This window comes from Balaenoptera physalus, assembly GCF_965194825.1.
Source record: "Balaenoptera physalus genome assembly, chromosome: 7".
Taxonomy (NCBI): domain Eukaryota; kingdom Metazoa; phylum Chordata; class Mammalia; order Artiodactyla; family Balaenopteridae; genus Balaenoptera; species Balaenoptera physalus.
In genome coordinates, this window is record NC_138886.1 from 84,567,810 (window position 1) to 84,586,522 (window position 18,713).

At 35.3% G+C, this 18,713-nt stretch overlaps 1 protein-coding gene across 6 annotated transcripts in view; it reads left to right on the forward strand.

The window, feature by feature from the left end:
* NAA35 (N-alpha-acetyltransferase 35, NatC auxiliary subunit) overlaps positions 1-17,090 on the forward strand; it is a 100,215-nt gene extending 83,125 nt beyond the window's left edge. For 4 of the 6 annotated variants that reach the window (XM_082469673.1, XM_082469669.1, XM_082469670.1 and 1 more), the window contains 9 exons: positions 2,212-2,278; positions 3,679-3,777; positions 4,390-4,568; positions 7,932-8,068; positions 9,796-9,863; positions 12,004-12,144; positions 12,846-12,968; positions 15,758-15,838; positions 16,690-17,090. In XM_082469673.1, coding sequence (XP_082325799.1) covers positions 2,212-2,278; positions 3,679-3,777; positions 4,390-4,568; positions 7,932-8,068; positions 9,796-9,863; positions 12,004-12,144; positions 12,846-12,968; positions 15,758-15,838; positions 16,690-16,749 — 955 coding nt within the window. In that variant the 3' untranslated portion in view covers positions 16,750-17,090. Of the gene's footprint in view, positions 1-2,211; positions 2,279-3,678; positions 3,778-4,389; positions 4,569-7,931; positions 8,069-9,795; positions 9,864-12,003; positions 12,145-12,477; positions 12,751-12,845; positions 12,969-15,757; positions 15,839-16,689 lie in introns of those variants that run through there. The other 2 variants (XM_082469671.1, XM_082469674.1) reach the window with 2 other exon arrangements.
* The last annotated feature ends 1,623 nt before the right edge of the window (positions 17,091-18,713 follow it).

Sequence of the window (18,713 nt, forward strand, 5' to 3'; positions counted from 1 at the left end):
TTTTTAAACTTTGCATAAATTTTGTCACACTATATATATATATCCTTTTGCCACATGATTTTTTCCTTCAACATTAGCATTTTGAAATCGACCAAGTTTATCCAGCAAATTTATTTTATTCGTTAAAATCTGTCCTTTAACTGTACTGCAGTTTATTTTGCTTTTCTCTACAATTGGATATTTACCTTGTTTCTAATTTATCACTGTTGAAATCAGTGCTGTAGTGAACATCTTTGAATTATGTCTCCTTTTGCACATAGACTATATACTTAAAAATATAATTAATTGCCAATCATAGGCATGTGCATCTTCAGCTTTACTAGTTTTGCCAAATTGCTTTCCAAAATAATTGAACCAATTTGTATGCCAGCCAACAGTGTATAAGGATTCCAATTTCCCCATAGTCTAGGCATTATCAGACTTTTCAATTTTTGACAATATGACGTATATGAAATAGTGTCTACATCCTCTTAATTTGCATTTTGTCTTTTCTATTTAACGATCTTTAACACTTAGATTCCACATTGTCACACTTATCATTATCCATTTAGATTTAACTACAGTTTGATCCTCATTACTTGCAGATTCTGTATTTGTTAATTTGCCTACTTGCTAAAATGTATTTGTTAACCCTCAAATCAATATTCACTCTGCTCCTGCTGTATTCATGGACACGTGCAGAGTGGCAAAATATTCAAGTCGCCCAACGCTGAGGTCAAACAAGGCAACTCTTGTCTTCTTGTGCCTTATACTGTAAACTCTATTAGATACCCCTGTTTTTGTGCTTTTTGTTGGTGATTTTGTAGTTTAATGGCCTCCAAGTGTAGTGATGGGCTTTCTAGTGTTCCTGGCACAAGAAGGCTGTGGTGTGCCTTACAGAGAGATTATATGTGTGTTAGATAAGGTTTGCTCAGGCGTGAGTTCATTGCTAATCAATTAACAATGTACATTACGTATAGTGTCTTTAAAAAGAAATACACGTAAACCAAGGTTATACATTGATCAGTTGATTAAAATGTTGGGACCAGAGGCTGGCAGGAACCTAACCCTGTATTTTACCCTAGCAGCAGTGTTTCAGTATTCTCTATTCAGGGTCCACAGCAAGTTTATAGACCATAACTATCACAAATACCAAGAATCGACTGTGTATATAGGAAAGTTCATTGCATGGTAGCCTATAGATGTTATCCTGCTGTTTTAAAAATTCCAATGTTACAGATGTTACAATGTTTTTTTCCTTTGTGAGTGACTTGACACTTTCTTCTGGAGGATTGTAGAGTTTCTCTTTATTTTAGGAGTTCAGGAGTTTTACCAGAATGTTCATGTGTGATTTTCAACTATTCCTATCTGGAAATCAGTCATTAAAGCCTCAAGTCTTCAAATCAGATCATTTTTCCTATTTTATTATTTATTTAATTATTGCCTCACCTTCATCTGTTTCTTTTTCTTTTTCTTTTTCTTTTTTTAAAGAGCTCCTTATATACTCTATCTTGTAGATTTTTTCCCCCTGTATTCCTCATGACATTTATCTCTTATTTTTGCTGTGTTGTAAGAAAGTTATTTTATTCCCTAGAACTTCAAGGCTACTATGAGCATCTTTCACCTACTAAATTTTTTAATTTGAAAATCCTAATTTTCAGATCCAGAAAGTCTTTTTTTTAAGGGCTTTATTTTTGTCATCTTAAGTAATTTTCTTACTTTGGGCCTTCCAGCCCAAAGTAAGTGGCCTTCCACTTCTGTTTTGCTGCCACCTGTTCCAGGTGTCCTGCCTTTTCTTTCCCCTGGCTGCTGCATGCTCTGTCATTATCTGTTGCATGACCATGGCTCTGTTTATCTTTGAGGTTCTGGTCAGATTGCTCAGTTATGGCAAACACTTAGGAGTAGCAAGTTGTCAGCTCCTTTCAGTGCGCCAGGAAAAGTGTTTACTTTTTCCCATCTCCTTAGGTGCAAAGGCTACTGTCAGTCCCACCTCAGGGAGAGAAAAAAAAAATCTTTCCAACTATTCAGCCCTGTATTTCCTCCAGGGCCAGGCAGGTAGCAGATCCTCCCAGACTGTAATGTTAGCAGTCTTCAACTTAGTAATGTATTTGGTTCCATTTTCTCATTTTTCCACTTTTCCCTATGTGTTGGTAGCACCTACAATAATCACCACTTCTTTATGTAGGCCAAATAGTTTCATTTTAATAACAAAAATATTATATTATCTTACAGGTGCTGCCTATATAATAATCACCAGGCTAAGGACTGTATTGATTCCTTTGTTACTCACTGTGTTCGGGTAAGAACTACAATTTGGATCATTATGGTGGACACTTAAAAATCATGGTGTGCAGTATCTTCAGTAGCATTAATTTGTGCTATTTTTTCATCTGACATTTCTTATTCATCTTCCCTGAAATTCGTAGGAAATTTCTGTCTCTTCTTACACTCGAGTGGATAGCTTCATAACCTGTAGTCTTCCTGGAAGGTTGTTAGATACTGAGGCACCTTTTGATGCCCTTTCACTGTAACCCTTGGGGACCACAGAAAAAGAATAAGCTATGACCCCCATCTGGGAAGAAAGGAGTTCACTTTTTTTTTTTAAATGGACACAAAAACTTTATTTATTTTTGACCTTATAAACAAAGAATATGGGTAACATCCCCAGGCACTTATCTTTGTACTGCCTTAATGAGAACAGGATTATAGTAAAATTAAAATTATCACTTTTAGATGAGAGCATGAACTTTTTTCAAATCTCAAATAATTTGGAAAAATAAAAACCTTGTAGGTGATTAAATTAATTATAAATCATTCTTATTTAATTATAAGCTCTTTATAGACAGCTCTTTCTTGCCTAATTACAGTTACTAAATATTTATGTGTGTGTGTGTGTATATATATATATAGATAGATAGATAGATAGATAGATCTATCTATCTGTATAGATATAAAGGCAGCATGGTTTGATGAAAGGAAAACCAATAAAAGACCAGATTTTATTTTTATTACTAACATTTTATTGTTATTAGGCAGATCACTTTACTTTTCTGTAAACTTCTCAATCTTTAAAAAGTGAAATGTTAATACTGCCTCTATACCTCTTATCGGCTACTTATCAATTAAATGAGATATCTGTCAAAGTATGCAAATGTAAAACATTATTATCCTTAAAGAATCTTAAAATGCATACTTCTTAAATCAGAACAAACTTCTGTTCCTATTGTCTGATTCATGAAATGTTACAATATTTTATATGAGAATACTGTGTAGGTAAGAATAGGAATAAAGAACCTTAGTCAGGGTTTGTAGGTATTAGCCCTTATCTAATTATTAGGCATTCTGGTATATTTAAAGCAGCAGAGAAGTGGCAGCCTTGAACACTGGCTTTTGGCTTGACATAAGCAAAAAAGAAACTGTCCTCTTTAATTTGTGGGAAAATATCTAAAGATTGAAGGAAGATATGTTTGCCATACAAAAACAAGTTTCATAAACAGCCACTCCTCTAGCTATTGATAAATTCCAGTATTGAGTTTCTTAAAAAGAAACACCTATGTAAAAAGTATGCATAGCATGATTCTTATATACATTTTTTTCCCTTAAACAAGATTTTGAAAACTTGTTAACTTTTGAATGTTAATTTTCTTTAGTATAAGCGTATTTCATATTGACGGTTAACAAATTGTATGTGTATTGCAGCCATTCTGTAGTCTTATTCAGATCCATGGACATAACAGGGCTCGACAGAGAGATAAGCTCGGTCATATTCTTGAGGAATTTGCCACCTTGCAGGATGAGGTAAGAGCCAACAAGTTGCCCTTCCTTCCAAAATTAAGCAATTCATATACCTTGACCAGATTTTCAAAAACAATTCTTTGGAACAATAATTTGGCTATTTAATTTTTCAATATGGTGAATTTCCTTTTGACTTAAAATGTAACAGTTACGTATACCAAAGAAAGGGTTTACAGAACAAAACAAAACAATAATCCAAACCTTGAAACATCTTAAATTATTTTTTTTGATAATCGGGATGAATTGTAAAATATGTGTAGAGCTGTAGTTATAATTAGAGCAAGTTTACATTATAATAAAAATGTATTAATCTTCAAGTAAATTTGTGAGCAGAACCATATTAATAATATAACTAAAGATATGAAGTCAGTTATTTTTACTTTTGTACTATAAAATGGATATCTTTTTAATTTAGGAAATGTGTAGATAAATGTGATCCTTTGAGAAATGAGAAGTTTGAATGTAGACCTAACCAAAGGTACATTTGAAAGTATGAATTCTTGAGGTGGTGAGATTTACATTTTCTGCTCATGTGCTATTTTTAGCTGGGTTTTTTTTGTAATTCTCACATTACCTTAAAAAGAAAGTTAATGTTATGACGTTTTGTTGTGATAGGCAGAGAAGGTTGATGCAGCCCTTCACACTATGCTGTTGAAACAGGAGCCCCAAAGGCAACATTTGGCTTGTTTAGGTACCTGGGTCCTTTACCATAACCTTCGAATTATGATACAGTATCTTCTAAGTGGCTTTGAATTGGAACTCTACAGCATGCACGAGTACTATTACATATATTGGTAAGAGAATGATTGGAGTTAAAATTGGTGGTGGGTGGGATACGTAACATCTGAGAGAGTATCTGTAAAGTAGAGTGTAACTTTAAGGTACTTTTTTATTTACTGTATTTGAAATTTAGTTGTGGGACAACTGAAAAATATCTATTGAAAATTAGAGCTAGATCATCTTAAACATCTTAAGTGTCATAACAATGTACAAATATATTTTTTCTAGCCATTGTAATATTTATTTAAAATTCACTAATAAAAGTGGCTTCAAAGTAAATGGATTAATTGACGAGCTTTTGTCTGTTTCCAAAGAGAAAAATTAACATACATTTTGCACTGACTTCAGTGATGCTGTGTACTAGCTGTGGAATGTACTTAACTGAAATAAGTTTCAAAATTTGAACCACATCTTTCTTCTGAGAAGAAATTATGGCTAAGATTATCATTGGGAGTATAACTTGCAAACTATGGCCCTGAGGATTTGTCTCAGGAGCTTTGAAGGAGTTGATAAGAGATGATCTTCAGCAGAGTAGTTCTTTGCTTTCAGTTGGAGATGAGATAAACCTAGTAAGAGGATGCTTGAGAATATTTTAGGTGTGAAAAAGCTGTCACAGAAATAAAATAAGAAAATTGAGAGCTAATGAATTCAGTTATCTTGCATCTTTTTCTTAGTCTAGTAAAGTATGGTAATTTAGTTGTAATTTTAAAATAGTAATGACCTATTATTGCCCATCACAAACAGCTAAGTTTAATATATTAGATCTTAATATATCTAAGATATATCTAATATAACTAATTAGATCTTAGTTCATCTTTTTAATTCATATTTAAATTATTTAACTTGGTATTTAAGATATTGTATATTCCCTGGAGTCACTGCTGTGGAGGCAGGAAAGTAATTATTTTCTATGCTTTTAACATGGTTTTGTGGTCATGGCTGCTAGGGCTCTTAACAGGTAATTCTTGGTTATGAAAAACAGGTAACAACTCTTACCAACAGGTGTTGTTATAGCTACTTGGGATTTTTTTTTATTATTCATACTAGACACCCCTGTTCAAACGAGGCATTTTATAGGGGAACATGCTCAAGTGTTGTGGTTTGAGACAGCTAATTGGAAGCTTTTGTGCTCTTGATTTCTCAAGATACAATTTTTATATGTTTTTTTGCACGATGGATTGGCAAATGATATTCCGATAAATACTCCATTAGAAATTTACCTGAATACTTGAGCAGATTCATTTCTTCTCTTGTTAACAAAAGAAATTTTAGTTCTGCTTATAAGTACCCTTCTGGTCTACTTTCATGTTAGTTTTAACTGCTTTTTAGTTTCAAAATTACAGATTGGGCTCCAGTATTTTCACAAGATATACACTGTTGTTGTTCTTCATGAATGTGATTCCTAAAGCATGTGGACCCTTTTAAAATCAGTAGAAAACAGTGCTTCTTAAATTTAGCGTGCATCATAATCACTCGGAAAGCAACTTGCTGGGGCTCTGTTCCTAGAGTTCCTGGTTTACTAGGTCTAGAGTAGGACCCACCGAATCATTTGCATTTCTAACTGCTTTCCTGGTGAGACTGCTGCTGGTCCTGAGATCACAATTGAGAATTGGTATAGAATATTAGCACTCTGACTCTCCTTAGATATAACTGTGTATTAATTTTGATAAAGCACTTAAAAGCTCATTGAAATATCTGATATTTGAAAGGAAAGTCCTGAATTGTGCCAGCTATCCCCTTTACTTGTCTGTCCTTCGGTTAGATAGTTAAAAGGTAAAAGGTATCATTAGTTCCGTACAGAAATCTTCTCGGGACTTCCCTGGTGGTCCAGTGGTTAAGACTCTGAGCTTCCATTGCAGGGGGCACTGCCTTCGATCCCTGGTCGGGGAACTAAGATCCCACATGCTGCATGGCACGGCAGAAAAAAAAAAAAAAGAAAAAAGTCTTCTCATTGAGTTAAGAGAGGTTACAGACCCTCATTTTGTAGTGTGATGGGGGAAAAAAATTCATTTCTATCCTATAAAATTATACTATATTGAATGCTTTTCTTAAATTCATTGCCAGGAATGATTTTCTCTCCATGTGAAATTATATACTTTTTTAAATCAAAAAAAAAAAATATATATATATATATAAATATACTGGTTTGCTTTAACTGCCAGGAAGCGTAGTGCTCAGTTTAGCTTTAAGATACAGTACCTAAGTCATTCCAGGTGTATCTTTTCATTTGTTTGGTTTTTTGTTTTTTTCCCATGCCACGTGACTTGCAGGATCTTAGTCCCCGACCAGGGATTGAACCTGGGCCACTGCGGTGAATACGCCAGTTGCTAACCACTGGACCGCCAGGGAATTCCCTTGTTTTGCTTTAAAATGTTCTTTTTTTATGTTTTTTTTAATGTTTTTATGTTTTATTTTTTTTATGTGTTTTGTAATATTGTAACCTGCCTTGTAACTGTTTGAAAAATTTGGGGAGTAGGTGTCATACACTCAAACATGATCATAATAAAAGTTCTTATAAATCTTTGATTTTCATTAATGTAGTAGTGGTCCTTAATTTTATTTAAAGAATATATATTCATATCCTAGATTTAAACTGCTTCTCTGGCTTAAGAGAACGTATTGTTTGTTAGTTTAAACTTATGAAAATTTAGTATCTGGTGGAATAATCTATCATATTTCCTTATTGAGTAAACTCAAGTAAATTATATGCTTGCATGTTTATAATTTTTTATTTTTTCTGTATTTGTTTCCTTTTGTAATTAATAACAAAATAAGACATTAACTTAATAGGTTTAGGAGAAATGTGACCTATATTGATATAGTAAAAACAATTTAATGGCCATTCATTTGATTTACATATATATAAATAATTATCAAGAAATCTCTTTTTAATTGAAGTATAGTTGATTTACAATATTGTGTTAGTTTCTGGTGTACAGCAAAATGATTCAGTACTTTTGCAGATTCTATTCCATTATAGGTTATTACAAGATAATGAGTATAATTCCCTGTGCTATGCAGTAAATCCTTGTTGCTTATCTTACTTTATATATAGTAGTTTGTATCTGTTAATCCCATACCACTAATTTGTCCCTCCCCACCAGAAATCTTTAGAAAAGTTGTAAAACTCATATCATTGTAGGAAATTAAACAAAATTTTCCATATTGTGTGGCAACAAGTAAGGGAAAGTTAATCATTTGTAATGCTCATTTCTTGTAAGATCTAATCTATCAATTATCTAACTGAATAATTTTGCTTTTGGAAAAAAACTTTTAAAGCATTATAAAAAATATCTCTTTATTAATACTAGTACTTGCATTGACGAAGCTATCTCATTTATACATCTGCCATTGACTAACATTTTCTTTCCATTAAGGTATCTCTCTGAATTCCTTTATGCATGGTTGATGTCAACATTAAGTCGTGCCGATGGCTCTCAGATGGCAGAGGAAAGGATAATGGAAGAGCAGCAGAAAGGCCGTAGTAGTAAAAAAACAAAAAAAAAGAAGAAAGGTAAAAAAAAAAAAAAAGTTAGAAAGGTGCTGTGAATTTTTTTTGAATTTTATTTATTTTTATACAGCAGGTCCTTATTATCTATTTTATACATATTGGTGTATATATGTCAATCCCAATCTCCCAGTTCATCCCACCACCACCACCCCCCCGTTTCCCCCCTTGGTGTCCATACGTTTGTTCTCTACATTTGTGTCTCTGTTTCTGCCTTGCAAACTGGTTCATCTGTACCGTTTTTCTAGATTCCATAAATATGTGTTAATATATGATATTTGTTTTTCTCTTTCTGACTTACTTCACTCTGTATGACAGTCTCTAGGTCCATCCACGTCTCTACAAATGGCCCAATTTTGTTCCTTTTTATGGCTGAGTAGTATTCCATTGTATATATGTACCACATCTTCTTTATCCATTCATCTGTCGATGGGCATTTAGGTTGCTTCCATGACCTGGCTATTGTAAATAGTGCTGCAGTGAACATTGGGGTGCATATGTCTTTTTGAATTATGGTTTTCTCTGGGTATATGCCCAGTAGTGGGATTGCTGGGTCATAGGGTAATTCTATTTTTAGTTTTTTAAGGAACCTCCATACTGTTCTCCATAGTGGCTGTATCAATTTACATTCCCACCAACAGTGCAAGAGGGTTCCCTTTTCTCCACATCCTCTCCAGCATTTGTTGTTTGTAGATTTTCTGATGATGCCCATTCTAACCGGTGTGAGGCGATACCTCATTGTAGTTTTGATTTGCATTTCTCTAATAATTAGTGATGTTGAGCAGCTTATCATGTGCCTCTTGGCCATCTGTATGTCTTCTTTGGAGAAATGTCTATTTAGGTCTTCTGCCCATTTTTTGATTGGGTTGTTTCTTTTTTTTAATATTGAGCTGCATGAGTCTGTGAATTATTTTTAAACTTAAGAAATAAGTAACATTGGAGTGAGCTACCTGTGCATTTTAATGGGTGAATTAGTCATTATATTTTAATTCTCGCCCATCTTCTCTTCAGAAGGTATAAGGGTAGAAACTGAGTCACAATATTGGTACAAACCTTTTGGTTCCTTTTTTTGCTTTTCTTTTACTGCTTTGCTATTTCATGTGTCAAAGGACCTTAGGACAAGAAGAAGTAGCCACATGGAATAAGATAGGTTAAGGAACAAGACAGCAGGAGACTTTTGATACTCCTTTGACAGAAGGCTGACAGCTCAGGAAGGAAATCTGGAGTTGTGCTGTTACAGTCAGCACAGAAAGATGATCACAGAGCACTTTGGCATACTGCCCAAGGACCGTGAGGAGAAAGATATGTTTCAAAGGGACTCCCCGGTTAAGCACTCATGGGAGGGTACAGATAGGCTACAATTGTTACAAAATAGTGCTTTGTGTTCCCTTCAGATTTCAACACTTTGCCTGGGTCATTAAATGACTTGTATCACCATGGCATTCCTATAAAAGAAGTCCCTGTATTGTGACTTGAGAAGAAATTACAATTAATTCATACTAAAATCTTATGGTATTAACTATTTGGGAACACAGTTATTGTTTAAACTTTCTGCTATATTTTATTATTTGTAGATTTGGGCCATAAAATAAAATTTAGCCTGTAGGAACAAACTATTTGACATTTTAATTTGGTAAACGAGGTAGAAAGAAGGTTTTTTAAATTTAGATTTCTCCTGCAGTAATGCAAGAGGAGGAGGGAAAGAGTTTGGATGATTTTCTTTCTAATTACAGTTCGCCCATTGAGCCGAGAGATCACAATGAGCCAGGCATATCAGAATATGTGTGCTGGAATGTTTAAAGTAAGTTGCTACATTGCTATTACATTGTTTAATTCTTGGGTTGGCCAAAAGGTTCCTTAAGTTTTTTCTGTAAGATGGCTCTGGTAGCACTTAGTTGTCTTTAACTTCATTCGAAACAATTTTGTTAGATTGTATGTGACAGCTGTCATATTCAGTGTGCAATTAAAAAAAGACATCAAAATTGGTGAATTTTTGTGTAGCCATTTTAATATTGAAATGGAAGAAAAGCAACATTTTCGGCATATTATGCTTTATTATTTCAAGAAAGGTAAAAACACAGTCGAAGCGCAAAAAAAGATTTGTGCAGCGTATGGAGAAGGTGCTGTGACTGATCGAACATGTCACCAGTGGTTTGCGAAGTTTTGTGCTGGAGGACGCTCCACGGTTGGGTAGACCGCTTGGAGTTGATAGCGATCAAATTGAGACATTAATTGAGAGCAGTCAACGTTATACCACGCGGGAGATAGCCGACATACTCAAAATATCCAAATTAAGCGCTGAAAATCATTTGTACCAGCTTGGTTATATGAATCGCTTTGATGTTTGGGTTCCACATAAGTTTAGCGAAAAAAACCTTCTTGACCGTATTTGTGCATGCGATTCTCTACTTAAACGTAATGAAAGCGTTGTTTTTAAAACAAATGGTGATGGACAGTGAAAAGTGGATACTGTACAATAATGTGGAACAGAAGAGATCGTGGGGCAAGTGAAATGAACCACCGCCAACCACACCAAAGGCCGGTCTTCATCCAAAGAAGGTGATGTTGTGTATTCGGTGGGATTGGAAGGGAAATCTCTATTATGAGCTCCTTCCAGAAAACCAAACGATTAATTTCAACAAGTACTGCTCCCAGTTAGACCAACTGAAAGCAGCACTCGACGAAAAGTGTCCAGAATTAGTCAACAGAAAATGCATAATCTTCCATCAGGATAATGCAAGACTGCATGTTTCTTTGATGACCAGGCAAAAACTGGTACAGCTTGGCTGGGAAGTTCTGATTCATCCACCTTATTCACCAGACATTGCACCTTTGGATTTCTATTTATTTCGGTCTTTACAAAATTCTCTTAATGGAAAAAATTTCAATTCCCTGGAAGACTGTGAAAGGCACCTGGAACAGTTCTTTGCTCAAAAAGATAAAAAGTTTTGGGAAGATGGAATTATGAAGTTGCCTGAAAAATGCAGAAGGTAGTGGAACAAAAAGGGTGAATATGTTGTTCAATGAAGTTCTTGGTGAAAATGAAAAATGTGTCTTTTATTTTTTCTTGAAAACCGAAGGCACTTTTTGGCCAACCCAATAAAATGAACTCTGTTCTGTGATTCTTTCCAGGTTCTAATTTCACCTTTATTTTTACTATCTGCTTGAAAATTACCGTTTTTCCAAGTCTAGTGGTTTATATTAATTTAACAAATATTGAACCCTTGTCATGTGTCAGATATCTTGTACTGGCTACATTGCAGCATACCAAGTCTAATCAGATGTGATCCTTGTATCACGTGCCTAGTTAATGACAGGCCAGGTGACATATATGTGTCATAGGTACTAAGAGAAGGAAGAGTTTACTTCTGATTGATGATCAGGAAAGGTTTCTTGGAAGAGATGGGGTCTGGATTTTTTTAAGAAGTGTATTAGGAATGGGGCAAGCTCCACAGTAAATGGCTTAAGCAAAGCAGGCATTTTCAGGAATTAGTAACTCTTAAGTTGTGCTTGGCAATTCAAGAAATGATTTAAGGCAACTTACATTAAAATACATAAAACAGAATATGGACTTCTGTTTGAAAAACAGGACCAATGCTTTTCTTATAAAACTTATATTCTACTTTTTCTTCAGGAGCTTTTACTTGAAGATTTTAAAGCTATTATAAAAGCATTAGGAAGAGTAATGTGCATGTGGTATCATTTCACTAGGAAAATTAGTAATATATTAGACACTGGAACTTGAACATTTTTTGTATAAAAGGTGGGTCAGGATATCAAAATGAATACTAAAGCCAGTTTTTCTCTTCCTGTTTCTGATTTCTGAGCCTTGTTTTGATTAACTATGTGTAAATAGCTGTTTCTTGTTTTCTATTCTGTATTAATGAGGATGTTCACATTTTCATATTAATACCATGTGTTTTTCTCTCTTTTTCCTGTAGACTATGGTAGCATTTGACATGGATGGCAAAGTACGAAAACCCAAGTTTGAGCTCGATAGTGAACAAGTTCGATATGAGCACAGATTTGCTCCATTCAACAGTGTAATGACACCACCACCAGTGCACTATCTGCAGTTCAAGGTGAACCTGCTCCTTAAAATAATTGTAAAATATTTAGTCTTAGATCTCCCTGGTGGTGGGCTGTTCATACCTAGCCATTTTGTTAAAATAGTCAAGTCAAACTTATTGGATCAATGGGATTAAGTGATAAAATAGCAGTTTTAAATAGTATGAAAATTATTTGACTTTGGATATACTCATCACATTAACAGTTATTTAAATATGAGAATAATATGAGGTGTGGTATATGAAGATTGAAAATTGAATAGGAAAAAAATAGGGACATGCCAGGTGTTTGCTTTAGTGTCCGTATGTGAATGGATAATCAATGTAGAATTCTTTAATTTAAAAAAGGTATTTTAGGGCTTCCCTGGTGGCGCAGTGGTTGAGAATCTGCCTGCTAATGCAGGGGACACGGGTTCGAGCCCTGGTCTGGGAAGATCCCACATGCCGCGGAGCAACTAGGCCCGTGAGCCACAACTACCGAGCCTGCGCATCTGGAGCCTGTGCTCCGCAACAAGAGAGGCCACAATAGTGAGAGGCCCGCACACTGCGATGAAGAGTGGCCACCACTTGCCACAACTAGAGAAAGCCCTCGCACAGAAACGAAGACCCAACACAGCTAAAAATAAATAAATTAATTAATTAATCAAAAAAAAAAAGGTATTTTAGAGTTTTTTCATATTAAGCATGTTTTAAATAATAGTATTTCTTTTTTTTAGGAAATGTCTGACCTCAATAAATATAGCCCTCCTCCTCAGTCTCCAGAACTGTATGTGGCAGCTAGTAAGCACTTTCAGCAGGCAAAAATGATATTGGAAAATATCCCAAACCCAGACCATGAGGTAAGACTGCAGTCACAGTAATTCTAGAGGAAAAGCTTGGCAGGAACTACCTATCTTACTACTGGATGACAGTTTAATTATAAAACGAACCTTACAGTATTAATAAATGAAGCCTGTCATGTTTCTGCTAAGGATTTCAAATAGCTTTGCTAACCTAACCTTGTCAGACTTAAAATTATTTGATGAAAGAAGTGATGTAAATATCTCCTTTGTGTACATTTAGAAATCAATGCAAAGAGAAATTAAGACTTAGAACCATAAAGTAAGCAGAAAGAATAGAAATAAGATCCAGATTGATCCACAGTTCAGTTGTTATGATTAAAAATTTTTAATTTATAGTTTACTGTATTAAAATATAATTATATAAATCTTAAATCTAAAAAATGATCTGGTCAATTATCACAGGAAGTAAAAACAACTGTATTCCACTTAAAATAAAGACTATTGTTTTGAAGACTATTTTGAGTATCATTCTAGAGTTTAGAACTTGTAAAATATAAAATACTGTTTCAGCCTTTTGTTAGTTTCATAATTTATACCTAATTTTACTGAAATGCATTTATTCTGTAAATGAGAGTTACCTGTAACACACAGACCATTTTGTGGAGTATATCTTGGTACAAACTCCATGGAAGGGTATTTTAGCAATCTGTCAAAAATCACATGTCCTTAGGCCCAGAAATTCTGCTTCTTGGGATTTATCTTATAGATAACATGTGCACATGTGGGAAATGATGAATATACAAGAGTATTTATTACAGCAGGATTTGTAATAGTAAAAAAATGAGGAAACTTTAGTGTCCATCAAAAGGAACTGTTACATGATTTTTCATTATGCAGTAGAGTACCGTGCAGCCCTAAAAAGGACAAGGAAGATATTTATTTACTGTAATGGAATGTTCTTCAGAATATAAGAAGTTAAAAAGCAAGCTTAAAATCTGTATGTATAGTATGCTGCCATTTCAGTCAAGAGGAACAAAGGAAGACCACATGTATGTGTGCCAATATTATATGAATATAACGTATCTCTGGAAAGATACATAAGAATTAATAACAGTGTTTGCTTCTTAGGGTTGCTAAGTGCCTTAGGGAAGAGGGGTAGGAGAGAGATGACTTTTTAAAAAAATCATATATAGTCATGTAATGAAAGAAAATAAAAGGGGAGAGTGTAAAAATTAGAGGAAGGTGCCTGTAATAGATGGAATATTTCTTTTAGTGGACTTCATTTATTTAACTCAACTAATATTGTTGAGTGCCTACTATGTCCTAAGCACTATGGTAGGTTCCAGCAAGGAAAAAACAGAAATCTGGGCCCTCCTCGGGGCAGGGGAGGCAAGCAGTAAATAAATAAATAAGTTATATAGTGTATTAGAAGATCATAAGTACTATGAAGAAAAATCAACCTGGGAATAGGGGTAGTGAATGCTACAAGAAGGAGGCAGGTGGAGGGGATTAGACATTTTAAAATAAGTTGGCCTCTGGGCAAGTCCTGGAAGAAGGTGAAGAAGCAAGTCACGTGGCCATCTGGGGATGGAGCCTTCTAGGCAGAGGGATCCAACATGTGTAAAGGTGCAGAGGTCGGAGTGTGCCCTGTTGTATTTGAAGAACAGCCAAGGGCTTTGTGTTGGAGTGAGGTTAACAACGGGGTGAGCTGTTGGAGAGTTTTGAGCAGAGGTGTGACCAGATCTGATTTTTGTTCTAAAGGATCACTCTGGCCACTGTGCTGAAAAGAGACTGTGGTGGGACCAAGGGTGGAAGCAGGGGAGCCAGTTAGAGGCCATAGCTATGATCCAGTTGAAAGGTGGTGGTGCCAGTGGATCAGAAGTGATTGCGTCCTCTGTGAATTTTAAGGTCTAGCCAATGGGATTGATTGATGGTGATGGATTGGATGTGGGGTAAGAGAAAGAGAGTCAAGGATGGTTTTGAGGGTTTTGGCCTGAGCACCACCAGGGTGGATTGAGTCATGTAGGGAAGACTGCAGGCTGGAGCACAGGGGAGGCAGGGCTGGGAAGGTCAGGAGCTCAGTTTTGGACATGGCTTTTGGATGTCCAAATGGAGTAGTCATGTAGGTAAGTGGATGTGTGATCTGGAGCTGAGGAGAAGCAGTTCCTGAACTCGTGGTGACGTGTCAAGTGAGGTCACTAAGAAGAGGGCAGTGGGAACTTGTTTTCCTTCAAGTTGCCCATTACTTCCTCTTAAGAGAAGTGAATATTCCATTCCATTGTTATTCATGTGTTCAGGCAAAGTCTTTTAGACAAATGGTTGTCAGAAGTAACAGTCAACACTTAAAGGACACTTATTACCTGCCAGGTGTGGGTCTCAGCTCATAATATGTATTAACTCACTTAATCCTCAGAACAAATCTTTGTGGGATAGGTAAATTATTATCCCTATTTTTACAGATGAAGAAACTAAGGAACAGAGAGGTTAGAAAACTTCCAGAAGTTTCATAGCTAGTAAGTGGCAAAGCTGGAATTTGAAAACGGACAGCTTAACTCCAGAGTCCATGCCCCAAACACTATATTGTATTGTCTTTGTAGGACTTTGCAACGTAATGTTCTTTTGTTTTAATGAAAACGAGATACAGTAGCCCTTTCAAGTTTTCCTGGTTGACTACTAGAGTTCTGTGTTACTAAAAGACGTATGATGGTGTTCATGTTTTTAAATTGCCTTTATTTTAATAAAATATCAACACTTACATCGTGCCAATTTCCTCTTATTATCTATATATCAATACATTTTGACTATGAATTTTATGTTTTGATAGCTTAATGTTGCTCATTGTTTAGGTCAATAGAATTTTAAAGGTTGCCAAACCCAACTTTGTGGTTGTGAAGTTATTGGCAGGAGGACACAAAAAGGAATCTAAGGTAAGTATATTGTAGGGAAAATAAATGGTCTTAATTTATTGTAAAACTTCATTTTGTTTTTCAGTAAGATGAATAAATATTACAAAAAAGTCAAAACGCTCATAGAAACTATTCTAAAAGAGATTCAGTGGCAGAAAATAAATTAGAGCTTGCCGTTTTTCCTTGAAACTTAAAGATTTTGTTGACTTAAAATCTCTAAAGTCTGCGCTTCCATGTAAATTACTGAGTGACTTAAGGTAATAAAAGAAAATATGTATAAACAAATTTATGGGAGAGTTATTTAAAAAGTCATCTGCCTTTAGAAAAGTGAATGCTTCAATAATTAAAGACTTTAATGGCTCAGGACATGGAAGATTCTGTAAGCTTCCGTTGGTAATGCTGTTGTATCATTAGTGCTGTATCAACATTCGGTGCAGAAGTAAGAGGCCAACCACCGAGGCATTTTTGGTGGCATTTGCCCATTATATACATACGTCTATTTGTTTACTCCCATTGCTTTTCTATGATCTCTCTTCCTTATCTCCTGCTTTGCTTTAGCAGTGATTCATTTCATTGCTCAGGAGTATCAGCGACCCTGGAACTAAAAAAAAAATTGCTGGCCCATGACCTTTTCCTGTAATTTAAGTCCATTTTCCTTTGCTAACTATTCTCTGAAGTTAGAAAACCACTGCTCAGAATGTTTTCTAATGACCTTCATAAACCCTGAGATAAGCTACATCATTTTCTTCTAAATCTCTTTTGTGCTGCCTTGTCTCTAAAAACATGAGAAACTCTAAAATTATAATAGTCTTTGTTTTGTTTACTGTCTGAATATGTATAAGATACATTAATTGACTTTGTTTTCTTTACAGGTTCCTCCTGAATTTGATTTCTCTGCTCACAAATATTTTCCTGTTGTGAAACTTGTTTGAAAGAGAGACTGAAAAGGTGACCAAAGAGGTGGAGTCTACTTTCAGATTCTACTCTTAGAGGATCTATCCATCAGTCTTACCACATAACATGCAGTGAGATGGATTTCTTGGGTAACAACCCATTATAAGGAATACTTTTAATTTGACAGCCTTACATGACGTGAATGAAAACTGCTGTTTTAAAGTGGTTTATTATGTTCCATGGATGAAACTGGTCTTATTGAATGCATTGATGAACGTTATATGGTTTTATTACAGATTTACTCAGAAATCATTTTTTATGAATGATTGAGTGAAAATAGTGTTTGTAAAGGTTAATAAATTTCTTGACAAAAAATGTACTACTGGAGATGAAAAACAATAGCACTTTGTTGATACGTGTTAAGAATTGAAGGTGTTTATTACTCTTAATGTTTGAGTAGTTCAAACAAATTATCCAAAAGAAGTTTCAAATTAAGGGATTTTTTTAAACACTCACATGGGATTTGGGCAAAATACATTTAAAAGGGATTCTGGGGGGGCCTCCTAGCTACATAGGGAGACTAAATTACATGGGGATTGTGATTTTATGTGTCATGGTATCTTAAATTATATACCTGTCAGAATATACATTTTTTTAAAAATCCTTTAACTGTTACATTTGGCACTTTTAAAAGATTACACATCATGTTTGCTAGTGACATTATTCAAAAGATAAGACTGTATAGATTTGTTCACTTTTAGAGTTAGGTTTCAACACGGCATGCTCCTTTTTCTTTACTACTTCACAGTTTAACCCATCAGACATTTTCAATCAGGGTCTTTCCAGCACCCTCTGGCTTTGAAAATTGACTTAAATCACCTATACCTACAAATGCCCAGTGCCAGTGGCTTCACCCTTCTTCCTTTGCTGCCAGTTCCTCTTCCCGTCTCTGCTCTGCTGTTCTGTGTCAAGCTGCCACGGCCTCTGGGGGCCTTTCCTTCTCCTCCACAGGAAGCAATACTATTAGCAGAATGAGCTACCCTGTGCCTAACTTAAATTGACTTTTGGCTTGGCTTAAGACTAGCACCCATTTTATATTTGCTCTGTGGTTTCTGAGTTTCAAATATCCTAATTCTTATTTGACACCTTTCTTGCAAATGTGATTATTGAAACTTTATTTCTGGAAATATTTGCAAGCAGCTAACCTGAGCGAATCTTGCCGACTATAGAGTAAGAACTTTCCTGAGCCCCTCCTTCGTGGCCGTTGAAGTAAACTGGCGACACATGTGTCATCCAGGAACAGCCAGTAGGCATCCTGAAATCTCAGAATCCAGAAGTCTTTAAAAATAAAGTAGGCTGTACAGTAGAAACTTGAGCAATGAAGAGATAAAGAATACACCTGTTGTTAGCTATGTGGTTAGTTTTTTGAGAAGGAAACACATTCTGGCTGGTAATTTCTGAACACTTCAAACAAAAATGACAGAAATGGTAGAAAAGAGGCAGTAGAAGAAAGAATCAAAAGAAAATGCACAGAGGATAAAAAACAGCAAGATTTTGCAAACTGCCAAGAGCCTGAGGCAAGCTAGAAGAATGCGGGTCAGGGCCACCAGGGACTGTTGGATTAAGAGGGCACTCTGGCATTTTTTAAATGATGTCTAATTAGGTCAGTTAATGTAAATGAAAGTTACTGAGCAAGTGTTCTGCCTAATTAGAGAGCACCTAAGGCTGTTTTTTCAGGAGTGGGTCTTCTTAAGAGCAAAGAGTGTTCCTAAGTTTTAACTGCAGGTTTCTAATCAGAAAAGCTGAAAGTTACATTTTTTAGAACTTTTAAAATATCTGCCATTCGAGGTGCTAAAAAAAATGATGGGGGAAATAAGACCACCTCTCCCCTCACAGATGTGACAACCTTAAGAATGCAGAAAAGCAGACAGGTCTTTATCCTGGGGAAAATGCAGTATGCTGGTGTAGGAGAATCACCTCACATAAAAGATTTACGGAGAAA